This window comes from Rhinoderma darwinii, chromosome 11 (genome assembly GCF_050947455.1).
Source record: "Rhinoderma darwinii isolate aRhiDar2 chromosome 11, aRhiDar2.hap1, whole genome shotgun sequence".
Classification (NCBI taxonomy): domain Eukaryota; kingdom Metazoa; phylum Chordata; class Amphibia; order Anura; family Rhinodermatidae; genus Rhinoderma; species Rhinoderma darwinii.
The window spans coordinates 79,906,064-79,920,313 of record NC_134697.1 but is presented as its reverse complement, the minus strand read 5'-3'; the positions used below and the strand labels follow the sequence as shown (position 1 = coordinate 79,920,313).

At 43.6% G+C, this 14,250-nt stretch overlaps 1 protein-coding gene across 8 annotated transcripts in view; it reads right to left on the bottom strand.

The window, feature by feature from the left end:
* The window catches only part of ZMIZ1 (zinc finger MIZ-type containing 1), a 318,498-nt gene that overhangs the window by 34,976 nt on the left and 269,272 nt on the right, over positions 1-14,250 (bottom strand). Inside the window, exon 1 of one of the 8 annotated variants that reach the window (XM_075841814.1) lies at positions 10,786-10,919. The exons of 4 other annotated variants lie outside the window; for them this stretch is intronic. Coding sequence is in view for 2 of the 4 variants with exons in the window: in XM_075841813.1 (XP_075697928.1) it covers positions 10,229-10,514 (286 nt within the window). In the remaining 2 variants the exon portion in view is untranslated. Of the gene's footprint in view, positions 1-10,017; positions 10,094-10,228; positions 10,696-10,785; positions 10,920-14,250 lie in introns of those variants that run through there. 3 more of the 8 variants (XM_075841813.1, XM_075841808.1, XM_075841815.1) reach the window with 3 other exon arrangements.

The window sequence follows — 14,250 nt, the reverse complement described above, 5'->3', positions numbered from 1 at the left end:
CAGCATTTACAGGACGTTTCCCATCCACTCCTATGGGGCTCTGACAGAACAGGGGAGGGTCCAATTGACAGTCATCACACAACGTGGTACAACCAAAACTGTGCGTTCAAAGTTGCCATCTATCCCCAGGAAAGATCGATTAATGCCATAATTATTAATATTCTAGTCTGTAAAATGTATACCACGAATGCCAGCGGACTCGTTCCTAGTGCATTAGTTAGGCCCCATGCACACGGTCCATGGCAGTCGTCCGCATTTGCATATCGTGCTCCCTTTCTAAAATATGGGAGCACAGCTCGTAAAATAAAAAAATAGGACATGTCCTATTTTTTACGGAAGGTTTCTACGGCACGGACACCTTCCCGTAAATATACGGGAAGGTGTCAGTCGGCCATAGAAATGAAAGGGTCTGTAATTATGGATGAAATCTACGGTCGTGTGCATGGGGCCTTAGTGTGTAGAAGAGTGTGTAGGGTGTAGTGTGTAGAAGAGGTAGAGTATATTGCAAAATATTAAAAAAGGCCGAAATGTTGGATATTTCCTGTAGAACGTGATTGAGGCAGAGACCAGCATCCTACATAGGTGGTAAATAAGCCCTGCGGGGCACGCTCCTTTTCTTTCTATTACTATAGGGGTGGTAATCATTTCTGTTGCCGCAATGGGATGTGATTTTTTTTTGTGGCCCTCGGTCTAATGCTTTGCTCTGTCCTTTCGATGAAATTCAACATTGACACAAATCACATTTAACCTTGTAATATCCTTGTAGCATGTGGCGGCAGAAGTCTGCCATTTCCCAGCGGGATCAGTATTGTGCGGCAAATATCCTTTTTCCTTGATACATCTGGACGACCTGGTATGTACCTGCCGATTTACAGAAAAGCAGCATATGGTGGCACAAGTCACAGAGCAGTCAAGCTAAGGCCACAGTCAGGTGTATTAGCCCATACGCCTAAACAGACCTCATGTAACCCAAGACCTGCTCCCAACACAGCGACACCGCCACATAGACCGCGCCGACATACACATATAGACCACACCTATAAGGTACAAGCCGCTTCCTGTGTAGGTTCTCATTAAAAGGTCAAGTAAGAGTAAAAACTTGTACATATATTACATATACCGCTTTACAAAAAGAAAACAATAGTGAGCGGGATTTATAAAAAATAGATTAATCATAGCAACCCGTCATGTTGTTACTTACTTCAGTAAAATAATGCCGCATGCACACGGCCGTAAAAATCTCCGTAATTGCAGACCTTAATTACCGTCCGCATTTACGGACCCATTCACTTCTATTCTTGTATATCTGCGGAAAGGTGTCCGGGCCGTAGAGACGTTCAGAAAATGATGGCACATGTCAAGTCCTTTACTTTATATGGGAGTACGGGCCGAAAATGCGAGTGGCTGTCCGCTGTCGCCGGAACTTATCACTAGCATTTCACCTATTGAACTCTACTCAACCCTCGCTGGCCGCTGGTTCCATCAAAGGAGCAGAACAATGAAAATACCGGTGTGCTCAGCTGTTTCCGTAACTCCCGACCACCTAACAGGATGTGGCCGGGAGGCAGCGGAGCAAAGTAAGCTAGAAAGGGGTTTAGGGGCCCCGTTCTAGAGATAGGTGCGGGTCCCAGAGGTGGGATCCGCATCTATCTGACTTTTATGACAAATCCTGTGGATATGCCATAATTGTCCAAGGCGGGAAAACCAAGTACATAAGTCCATGTTCACACAGTGCAGATACGCTACGTAAGAGCACGCAGAAAGTCCGACCTGGAACCCGCAGGGAATTCCAGACGAAAAACTGCCCCAAATTGCGGTGCAGTTCAGCCCATACTTACTCCGTTCCCCACATTTGCTATTTGCTGTGGGTTTTACATCCAAATTGAATTCAATGGGGAACACGCGCAACAGAAAAGCAACGCCGTGTGGATGACATTTGTTCAAATCTCATTCACTTTGCTGCTACTGTATTACGCAATGAAATCCATTGCGGAAAATCTGCAGGGTTTACAGAGGTGTGGACATAACCTAAGGCCTCATGCACATGACCGCATTGGTTTTACGGTCTGCAAATCCACAATTCCCCAGTATAGGAGACTCCGCAATTGTGGACTGTAAAATGACTTGTCCTAAGTTTTTGAAGTCCGCAATTGCGGCCCACGCACCGAACCGTGTAAATCACAGTCATGAGCATGGGGCCATAGAAAAGAATGGGTCCGCAATTTATCATGCAAAAATGGAGATAAATTGCGGCCGCAAAAAAAAGGTTGTGTGAATGAGGCCAAAGACTGGTTCACCGAAGGAAAGTTCCCACTCAAAACACTTGCACAGTAAACAATGAATATATTTTCCACGGAGCCATAACCCCCTTCTCGTGGAATAAGAAAATAAGAGAAAGTTTAAGGGAAGGGTTAAGACTTAGCCAGGCAGGGGTTAAGCCACCTGGTCCTATTGATATGCCAATTTGTAACACAGTAGAAAGAACCGCAGACGGGCTCTATTCAGCAACGGTCACTTTAAAGAGCCCAATTTCTATGAGACAATAATCTCATCACAGTGGGAAAACACAGAGCAGCAGGAACTATCTGACCAGAGTGAGCCCAGAAAACTGGCGGGGGAAGGGTAGGGGAAGCTCCAGAAAGAGATTTTTCACACTTTTTTTCAATTGCTGAAATGCTGAATATGTTGCCAGAAGTTGTATATATGGACTGCACCGTACAGTGGATACAGGCAATTAAAGTGTTAATCGTTTAATGACGCCAGGGAGGTGACAGATAAAAACATTGCAGCGAGCAGTAAAGTAAAAAAAATACGGAATTCTTTTCAGCGAGTTCCAAAACGTCTGGATTCTAACTCATAGCTCAAGTGGAGTTGGAGCCAAAGTGTCTATGTATCATCAATGTGAACAAAAAAGAAAGAAAATCCAACTCTTCTATGTGCAGCTGCCGACAAGAGGCCAAATCTGTGTCTGGCAGGGATGGCGGCCCGCAGGCCCACCAGTGGTTAATGCCCACTGGGCACGAGCCAGCAACAGGTCCTGGGACACTACAAACTCCTAGAAATCTGTCTGCCGCTAGTACGGGCCAGGTTCCCCACCAATGATGTCATGTTCATGCTATTATGTCATCAATATGGACACTTATCCAGCACGATCAGCCAATAGGCTGCGTATTCTTCAACTGCAGATTCACTCCGTAGTCGAGTGATGATGTCACACACGAATAGAAAGAAATAAAAGCAGATTTCTCTCTATTTCAGGAAAACAAATTAATCGATAGAATGTCCGAGTTACATTTCGTTAGTATGAAGGGGGAAATCCACAAAAAAATCACATCATGGAGTCTGGAAGATTGTACCTCTGCGGATTTAGAAAATGATACAACTATCCATTCACACGTTACTGCGGTTAGAAGCGCATAAAAAAATCATGGTAAAAACGCATGCAGATTTCAGATCTTGTTTTTTAATGCAGTTTTAACCGCACCTGAACCACAACACGTGACACTACAGGTCACCACAGAAGTCTTCGTTCTGGAAAGCAGTGGTAATCGTACACACGGTCTACAACATGGCAGAAAATCAGTTTTGGACAGAACTAAAAGAGGACTATAACCATTAGATAAATGCCGTCCAAACCAGTCGCTTTCTAAAGCTATAAGGGTCTACCGACTCTTCCCCGACAGCAGATATGGGGGAAAGAAGGATCGGGCATGTTGAATTACATGTTGAGGGGGGGCTGGCAGCAGCTTATTCCCCTCTTCCCACAGACAAAACATGTATGCTTAGGGCTCGTCCACACGTAACGGAACTGCTGCGTATTTTCCGTCCGGAATTGCGGACGGAAAATACGCAACAGAATACAGTAGCAGCAAAGTGAGTGAGATTTAACAAATGTCATCCACACGCTGCGTAAATATTTCGAGCAGAAATTCACCTGCGTGAATAGGTGTCTACTGCGCTATTGACTCCGTCGAAAAAACGGAAACCTGCCGGAATGGTGTCAAACGGAAACCATTGCCAAGGTTTCCATCACCATTGATATCAATGGTGATGCAAACGGAAGCTGAGGGTTCACCCGACGGAAACCTCTGATGGAACCCCTCAATGGAAAGCCAACGCTGATGTGAACAGGCCCTTACTGAAGTCGGCATGAGGCCTTAGGCTGGGTTCACACAGTTTTTTGCAAGAGGAAAATCTGCCTCCAAAATTCCGGGCAAAAAACACCACGAAATACGCTTCTTCTGCCTCCCATTGATGTCAATGGGAGGTCAGAAGCGTAAACGCCAGTAGATAGGGCATGTCCCTTCTTTTTCCTGCGAGCCGGTTTTTCCGCTCGTGGGAAAAAAACGCCTCCGCCCCCCCATTGAAATCAATGGTAGGCATTTTCAGCTGTTTTTTGGGCGCGTTTTCCAACGCGGTTTCCACTTAAAAAAACTCAGTGTGAACTGGCCCTTAAAGGGGTTTCCGAGATACATATTTTTTTTAACTTTTATTACTATATTTCATATCTTTAGAATATGTTCAGCAAACCGGACCTGGAATGTATGTAAACAAATGGCGCGAAATTCAAAGAACAAATGGGATAAGTGGATTTTTTTTTTTGCATATTTTGTTTATTGATTTGTTCATTTTTTTTTTTATATAGGATGTGAACTCGGAAAACCCCTTTAATTACTAATGGGTGTGTGGACTAAAACATGTCTGCATAGTCCCGCTGTGTAGAACATACATATTAGCAGGCCTCCCCAAATAACAGAGCACAAGATGTGTGCCACAACTGGCCACAGATAGGAGATTGAAAAGCTGAAAACTGTTTACTGAGCAAACATGTACATGCATGTAAGGCTTCGTTCACATCTGCGTCAGGGCTCCGTTCCGATGTTACGTTTGAGTTTTCCGTCGGAACGGGACCCTGACTGATATAAACAGAAACCATAGGTTTCCATCACCATTCAATGGTGACGGATCCGGTGCCAATGGTTTCAATTTGTCTCCGATGTGCAAGGGTTCCGTCGTTTTGACGGAATCAATAGCGTAGTCGACTACACTATTGATTCAGTCTAAACGACGGAACCCTTGCATAACGGAGACAAACGGAAACCATTGGCACCGGATCCGTCACCATTGAAATCAATGGTGATGGATACGGAAACATATGGTTTCCGTTTCTGTTGGTCGGGGCTCCGTTCCGACGGAAAGCTGCGAAGGAACGTCAGAACGGAGCCCTGACGCAGATGTGAACGAAGCCTTATCTGTATACAAGGGTGATAAGCCACCTAGCTATACGGCAAGTAAAGGAACAGACCGGTTAAAATCGAAACGTCAAGTCTTTCCTTCCCTTGACAGGACATGTCTAGGGACCGCTGGGCAGTCCCCAGAGATGGAGACACAGGTGCTGGGATCTCTAGAAGATACAGCTCTGATACATATACTGTACCGAGCCGTGCACCTGCGTGTCCATCACATGGCCATGGACAGAATTTTATCCACTGGAAGTAAACAATGAATGTCCCTACTGAATAACAACAAGCAGAGATCTTGAAAACTGTGAGGAATAATTATAGAAAGTATATTGGAAAATGTTCTAATATTTAATTAAGCAAAAAAATAAGTTTGCGGAGAGTGGACTACATAAAAACAGAATCAATGTCATACAGTCCTGTGCCTTAAATGATCACACGCTCATGGAAGACAGAAATACTAAAACCATAAAAATGGCAAATTGAAATGGCAGTATAACATTTACCATTCCCCTAAAAGTATAACTTGGCCCATAGATCAACTGGGCACCAAAAAGCTGTCACTATAGCCCTCCGGCACTGCCCGACCCTAAATAAAAGGTAGACAATACATTATAAAAAGGTAAAAAAAGCTCTGAAAAAGCCCCATCTAAAATGCACCGGACTCTGGACAAGACACAACCTTCAATGCATCAAATGTCATATTTGGTCACCGAGATGGACTCTGACGGGATGGAGCTGCAAAAGCATTTATTATAAACTCGCCGGAAAATAGTAGAAGCGCATACAACTAATTCTAGACAGAACAGACAAGCCATGACCTATTATACCGATGATCTGACCCTCTGCAACGCTGGTAACTTATCACGTTTTTCTAGCTCTAAATATTTTAGTTTCTTGTCATGCGAAAAGATTCTAACAAGTCTAATTCTGCACTTTCAACCCCCATGATTGAATGTACACATGGTGGAAATTTGTGGTGGATACCGCCACAAAATTTTGCCCCCCATTCATTTCAATGGGAGTCGGATGCTTCTTTTCCTCGCTAGCGGATTCTGCCCGAACATCCCATTGGGAGGAATCTTCCGGCAGGATTAATTCCACGGCGGAACCCGCCACGCAAAATCTGCCATGTTAACAAGGGCCTAAAAGGCAGAATTCTTGACAATTTACCGCCACCCCTACTAGTTGGCGAGTAGAAGAAAACAGTAGGCACAAAAAAAGTGGTTGGGGAAATAAATGTTGTTCTTTGTTGGCTCAGTTTCTTTAATTTATTGCGTAGCTAAAGTTTGCACCAATTGTTAGAAAATATTCTATTATGCTGCGGAAATGGAAGATATCTAAAGTGTGTGATCCCTCACCTTGGAGCTGAAGCATTGCAAAAGTCCTACTACAATGCCGACCACAGACCTCATCAGTAGCCAGAGGCCCACTAGCCAACTAGAGGCTACAATAAACCAAAGCTGGCCTTCTGTATATATTCGGGGAAAGGTGTCACAAGACTTTGATATAATTCTTCAGCTCTGAGGTGAGCGGAAACCGATCATTAAGATTATTATGGAATTATTGTAGAAGTAATTCCCTAGTAAGAGGTGCAAAGTGAAGATCCAAAAAGGGGAGGTCAACATTAAAAAAGTTTTCCGAACTTATAAAAAAAACAAATACAGAAAAGTCTTTATAGGTGTTTGTTGAACCGCTCTGTGCAGCGCGATTTTCATTTAGTTTTGGCTTGCTGTCGGTGGGATTACCATGTAAAAGGACTATAGTTCCCATGATTCCCATCACAGACGTTCCCTATACTTACAGCTGTCTGCATACCCCTCTATTACAAGGTATAAGGTAGTGCTGTAATTACTCACAGTCTAATACTGAGACACAGCTCTGCTGTACGGGACGTGCTCAGTGTATGGGTCACGCTCAGTGTATAGTTGTGGGGAGGGGGGGGACGACACCAGAAATATGGTTGTGAGACTGGCTTAAAAGTTTATTCTCTTCTCAGACATTTATCCACAGAATATGCCATAAATGCCAAATACATGTGAATCCTAGCACTGCGACCCGCACCTATATCGAGAGTGGGGCGTCACCTGAGCCCCGTCCTGTCTGGTGAGGTGGCCACTATGTGGATAGGTGGCCACACATGCGCGCGGCTTCCTCCATTATGTTCTACGGGAGTTACGGAAACCCTTTTCCGTAAGTCTTCGAGAACATAATGGAGAGGGCAGCGCGTATGCGTGCCCACCTATCCACATAGTCCCCTCCTGGGATTGGCCAGCGGCCGCCTCGTCTGACGAGACAAGGAGCAAGTGAACGCCGTTCTCTATATAGGTGTGGGTCCAGAAGTTCTGTGGCCATGCCTTAAATGTCTGAGACAAAAATAACCCACCTTAGACCTAGTTTACACAGAGTTTTTAGCAAGCAGAAAAATCTGCCTCCAAATTCCTTCAGTAGTTTTGCGGCCATTAAGCGCCGTGGGCAAAAAACGCTTTCCCTGCCTCCCATTGATGTCAATGGGAGGTCAGAGACGGAAACACCTGATGAAAGGGCATGATGCTTTTTTCCCCATGAGCGTTTTTCTTCGCTCGTGGGAAGAAAACGCCTCTACTGGGAGGCGGTTTCAGACTTTTTTGGCGCTGTTTCCGCGTAAAAAATCTCTGTGTGAACAAGGCCTATGTGACTATTCTACCTGCAGTTAAACCATCTGCACAATGTTTTTCAAGTCCAGAAACCCCTTGAATATTCAGATGGATAACATTGTGCATTACAGTGGGATCTAACTGTAGAATTTAGTTGAATATGAACAGACAAACATATGTTCAATTAAGGGGTAAATCGGACTAGTCCAAAGCTGGCCATGGGCTTCAGTGAAGAGTCTGCTACCTTATGAACAGGTCAATAAGCATACAGTACAGCTTATAAGTCTTGCCTACAGTAAACTAGATGTGAACAGTATATTTCCCTTTTGTAATGGATGAAGACCTGCTTATCAACATTTTGGGAAATCTAAGTTAGCATTAAGGGGATCTGTCACTAGTTTACTAATGCCCTCTCTCCTAACTAATCTAATAGCCGCTACGATGCCTATTAACTACGGTGTAATTTTTTTGCAAAAACATTTATTGTTTGCAAAGTTTTGAACATTTTTCTAAATATGCTAATTTGGCTCTAATAGCCAAATGGGAGGTAACTCTTTTTTTTCACTCTGGGTGGTGTAATGTTTTCTGTATGATGCTGTCCAATCAGCATACAGCTTCTCCCCCTTCCCTGCCCAGCAACACTGCGTGATCATATAGTATACAGCTTCCATTCTCGACTGTGTATTAAACTTGTAATGCCTCAGGTTGTTCTACAGCTAGAACTAGATCCTGGTGCCATATGAAAGATTAGAATCTCGTCTTTTATATGCCGGCAGAATCACTGTTCTAGGTGGTCCACAGCCCGAGATATAGCCGTTTGAAACGATCCCCCTTCCCTCCAGCCTCAGTCTCTCACACTGTGTGAAGCAGCTTCATGTTGATAGGACGGCGTCAGAGGCGGTGAGGAGGCTCCACCTCAGGAGAATCGCTGCTGTTGACGCACACTTGTTTAGTATAGCCTCATTTGCAAATTTAGCAAAAAGCTCATAACTTTTAAAACAAGTGTTTTAGACACAATTTTCACTATTATTATCAGTGTGACCGCGCCTATCAGATTAGCTGGGCGATAGCGCATTACTAAACTAGTGTCAGATCCTCTTTAAGCCATTTATGGCTAGCCTTACTACTAACAGCAGAAAGTTTGTGTATGTCAGTGCTGTCAGCCTATTAGACTTTGTAGAAGACCAACTTTTGACAGCACCAACAGGTTGTAAATGTGAAACCTTCAGTGAGGTCAGCAGTCACATTGCGGGGTGGACCTCGCCTGTATTGTTCACCATCGTACACAGTCAGCCCAAAAGATAAGTATCAGGATTGATAGGAGTAACACGACTGGGCCACGTATAACCAGACTAAGCCTAAGGACTATATATGAAGAAGAATATATAGAGGCCTTGAAGCTTTTCTTGGTACATTGATAAAAAGCAAAACAAAAACAACCAAAAAAAACACAACACCCCCTAATGAACCAATGCCGTGAACACAGTATAGAGGATTTAGCGGATCAGAATCACATAGTATAAAAATGCTACAACAGAAAACAATAAAAGCAACTTAAAAAGTACAGAGGTCAAAAATAAACTTCTCCCGGAATAATAATGAACACATGATGGTTGAGAATTCATCTTCCATGACAGATTGAGAAGCCGGCAATGGTCAGGTTAACCGCCGACAGACAGAAGCGAGGTACTCCGCTCTTGAGTGACACATATGACTTGTCACTATGTACAATCCGGATACAAACTCCCAGCCAATAGAAATCCAGCTCAATAAGTCAATAAAAATCCATTTATCTTCCCAAATCCCATCCCCAACACACAGTAGAAAGCAGACTATACCCAGGAAGAAGAACGTCAACATTACAGCGGCCCAACAAGAAAGAATAAAAGATCGGAACACAAACATGGCCAAAGGACGGCGACAAATCGTGACGAAAAACCAGAGGACACAATCTGCCAAAAGTTCACGGTTATGTGTCAGAATCGTCATAGAACTAGATTATCCTAAACATTAAACAGGTCTAGAATAAAACATTTAACGTCTTGTTTATTTGTAACTGTGACATCTGACAAAAATATAGGAATGGATATCAGAAATGCGTTTCCATTAGTCCAATAAAATAAGATACAATGCCCCTTTACCTGTGGAGGCCGGCCAGGTGCTGCAGTCCCTGCACAGTTACTAGGCCCGCCTACCCTTACCCACAGCATCATCTCACCATGCACCGGCGCACTCCACCCACAATGCACTATTTAGAAGGCATACAGTCTATACACAACCCAACCAAAGGCTGTTCAGCGCCTCACTCCCCCTCCTGCTTAACCCCCTCCTCCCCAACAAGAGACTACTTACCCACAAGTTTATTCAAACCAGTCCTGCGGCTGACTTCCCCCCACCCCCTCCTGTGCTCCACTCTCTGTGTCTTCTGTTGCAGAGGGGGGACCACATATGTCTCCCAGCACTTCCAGGCAACGCAGCCTCCCGATGCAGAACAAAAGCCAGGCGGACTCAAGTCTTTAATTTGTGAAGCAGGCAGCCAGTAGCTCCCCTCATGCTGTCTCTCTCCTTCCCTCCCCTCTAAGGACACCCTGCTCAGTTCCTCTCTCTTCTGCCTGTCCAGCTCCTGCACAACACTCATCAATTATTAATTGCTTGTCTCCAGATTTCCAGGCAAAACCAATAACAGATGGGCTCCCTGCTAATGGCTCACAATGTACCAGCCAACTGGCTGTGTGTGTTTCCAGCCTCCAGAGACAATGAAGGGAATCAGGTTAAGCCTCCTAACTTCACACATGCCCAGGCAGACACAATGTAGTCCCCCCAGTGCAGTGCTGCAGTCTGAGATCTGCTCAGAAACCCATTAGTCAAGCAGCGGAAGAAGATGATATTGAAGAGGGGTTTTGTCTCACCTCAGCACCATGCGGCAGGATTATTTAAGCCTTCCCTTGTCACAGAGCTTGCTGTTTGCTGTTACACACACACTCACACACATACACAACCATCCATACACACACATTCACACTCAGCAGCCTCAGTCATTTGCCAGAAGGCAGAGAGAGGAGAGACAGAGGAGGAGAAGGAGGGGGAGAGTAAGGGAGGAAAGAAAAAAAAAACCAAGCAGCTCACATTACAAAACTTACACCGAGGGGAGGTGCCATATCCCTTAACCCCTTCACTCACCGAGGAAAACACAACCTACGTTACTGGTCAATAGCCATATAAATGCCTCAACACTTGTGTCTTTTATGACGGGAGAAAATAAAAATGGGGGTATGTGACAAGCGCGCCCCCCCCTTGTGATTACTCCTCCTAGGATACCACTGACTGCAGCAATATTGGAGATGCGAAGTACATGATGGCAGGGACCACACTCATTCACTACAAATGCTTTTCTGTGTTCCCACCGCAGCATGATTGTCTGGGAACAAAAACATGCAAATAAAGCGAACGGCGCATCAGCCCTGCTCGCCCGCCTGAAAAGTGGTGAAGCCAGAAAGAGCACATTCAAACTATGTACCCACAAAGAAGGAGCGTAGACCGCAACATCAAGACATAACCGCCATGAGGACCACATCCATCTATCTGCTAACAGATTATCTGCAGTGACGTGGCTAGAGGTCAATACCAATGCCCCACATAAAAAGGATTTGTCAAAGAGCATTAGAATTCCTCCGAAAAAGAATCTCTGAATGGACTGGGTAAAACCGTGACAAGTCCGAAGCACAGATTGCCAGATTTATAGAGGGATTTTTTCCCCCCCTTCACTTTATTAGAGGTCTAACGTTTTAATAACTGATAATCCATTATAAGATTGGGAGTAGTTCATGCCACAAGTTATGGAACAATAAAAATCTCACCGAAGAGAAGCTCGAAAGGATAAGATAGATTTGTAACGGATTATATATATATATATTTATTATTATACATGTAGGTGCAATCTGAAAAAAAAGCAGGTGCCTAAATGGCTACGATAAAAAAACATCCATGATGTATTATCACTCGCACTTCTGGAAACCCTGGTTCGGCTTCGTTCACATCTGTGTCAGGGCTCCGTTCATAGGTTTCGTCGGAGCTTGCCGTCAGGGGAACACATGAACGGAACCCCAATGGAAATCATAGGTGACGGATACGATGAAAATGGTTTCCATTTGCCGCCGCTGTTTAAGAGTTCTGTCATTTAAGAGCCATCGACTACGGTATTTATTCCATCAAAACGACAGGACCCTTAAACAACGGTGACAAACATAAACCATTTGATCCGTCACCATTGAGATCAATGGTGATGCAAACGGAAACCTATGGTTTCCGTTTGTTTCAGTCAGGGTTCCGTTCACGGGTTCCCCTGAAGGAAAGCTCAGACGGAACCCATGAATGGAGTCCCCGAGGCAGATGTGAACGAAGCCTTAGACGAATGGCTTGAGGTCATGGGATCACAGCACCACCAGTCTATATTGTGTGTTCATGAATGGAATCCCATTTCTTGGAATGAGCTATTTATTGGAGGAGGGGTAGGAGATGTTTCACATGAATCAGGCCAGAAAGGAAAGTCTGTAATATAAAAGAAAAAAAGCACAACACGACTTTGGACATGTACAGTCATTCAAATGTTTGTAACAAGTAACAAAAAGAACACACAAAATGAAAAATTCCTTTGGTCAGTGGCTTTTAAATAGCGGAGGAACATGTCAATTATTTTAACTGGACAGACACATAATCGAGGAGCTTTCAAGGACAGGTATATAAAAAAAATCATGAGATGTGAGAAATTATTGATTTAGAAGTTGGTATAGCTCAACATGACAGCTCACGGTCTTCTGTAGTTTTTCGAGGGACTGCGGTTATCAAAATACTCAAACGATACAACGCAAAAGAATACATAGGTTTTGAACATAATGCGTTACCAGTACACGTGTCTTTATAGGTAATGTCACGAGCAATGCCCCAAACTAAACACTTCAGTCTCAGTAAACCAAATAATGCTGCAGAGCTGTGCTCAAAGATGTTCAAAAGCAGCTCCCTCTAGTGGCAAGATTGCAGGCTGCAGTTGATTGCATATTTATTTACAAGTGGTTAGGTTACAAGATCATTATATTAATCTTATTATACACTCCTGGCAAGAAAGAGGAGGGCAGACAAAGAGCTTTTTCTGCTGCGGGAAAGTATAACCCGCCAATAAAATATATTTTATTTATGCAGTCCAATGCTATTCTTCTGTGACTGGTTTGTAATATAAGTCCCCTCATAGCAAACTAAAACACGACATACTATTTTCTGATTTAGTAAAGTCCAAAAGTTTTAATGACCACTATCAAATGTCCATTAGGCCAGGTTCACACGTTCAGGTTTTAGGCATAGATTCCGCGCATAAATCATAAAAGAATCCGCTAATACTCCGCCTGTAATGCATGGGAATGGGGCTTTCTTTAACTCATTCAGACACTCGAAAAAATATCTGCATGGAATAATGAAAGCGCAGCAAACTTTACAACTTGCAGCATGTTCATTATTGCCACTGGCCAATTCTTGGCAGGAATCGAAATTTCGGCTGCGGATTTATGCCTTGTGAACATACATGTACTACAAACATGTTCACTAGTGCACTCAGTAAGGCCTCAGAGCAGCATTCCATTAATGCTTCTTCTGCAGAGAGGCAGGTCAGGTGTGTATCACAGTGTAACATATGAAAACTATGGCTGTATTGACATAAGTTTGTACACATATTTGTACTACGTGATGCAAAGCATCAACATATTTCACAGCCAGACTAACATTTTACTTAAATTTAACAAGCACATCCCTTTCTCTTACCTCTTAACTATTTTAGAGCAACTCTATATAGGCCCCCAAAGCCTTCTTCAATAAGCCTGTACCGAATTATTCTTAAAATGCTATTTATTTGACATGCATTAGGTTAATCCACCTCAAGCTCGCAATCAATTTATCTTGGTAGGTTAATGAGTTGCGAGGTGGTTGTTCCTAAACGGAAGGAACCCTTAGCTTAAAATTTTATAGTGTAATCCTATTTTACTTGGATAATCTTTAATTAAACACTGTGGGGTGCCCCGTTTCTCGAACTATCCCTCTCCCACCTACAGACACTCTGCGGCACATTTACTATTGTTGCACCAGAATTCTGGTTGGCGCAAATCAGCGTAGACAAATTTATTATTGATTTGCACCAAAAAGAACAGATGTTTGTGTCTTACTAGTCACTTTTTAAAAGTGTTTAGAAAAGGAATGTGGCTTAGTGGAAAGGGACTTGGCCTAAAGTATACCGATGTGTGCCAAAATTATGTGAAAAACAACTGGTGTCAACGAAGTATACGGAAGAGAATAGTGTCTAAAATTTCTAGCAAAATGTGCCAAATTTATCA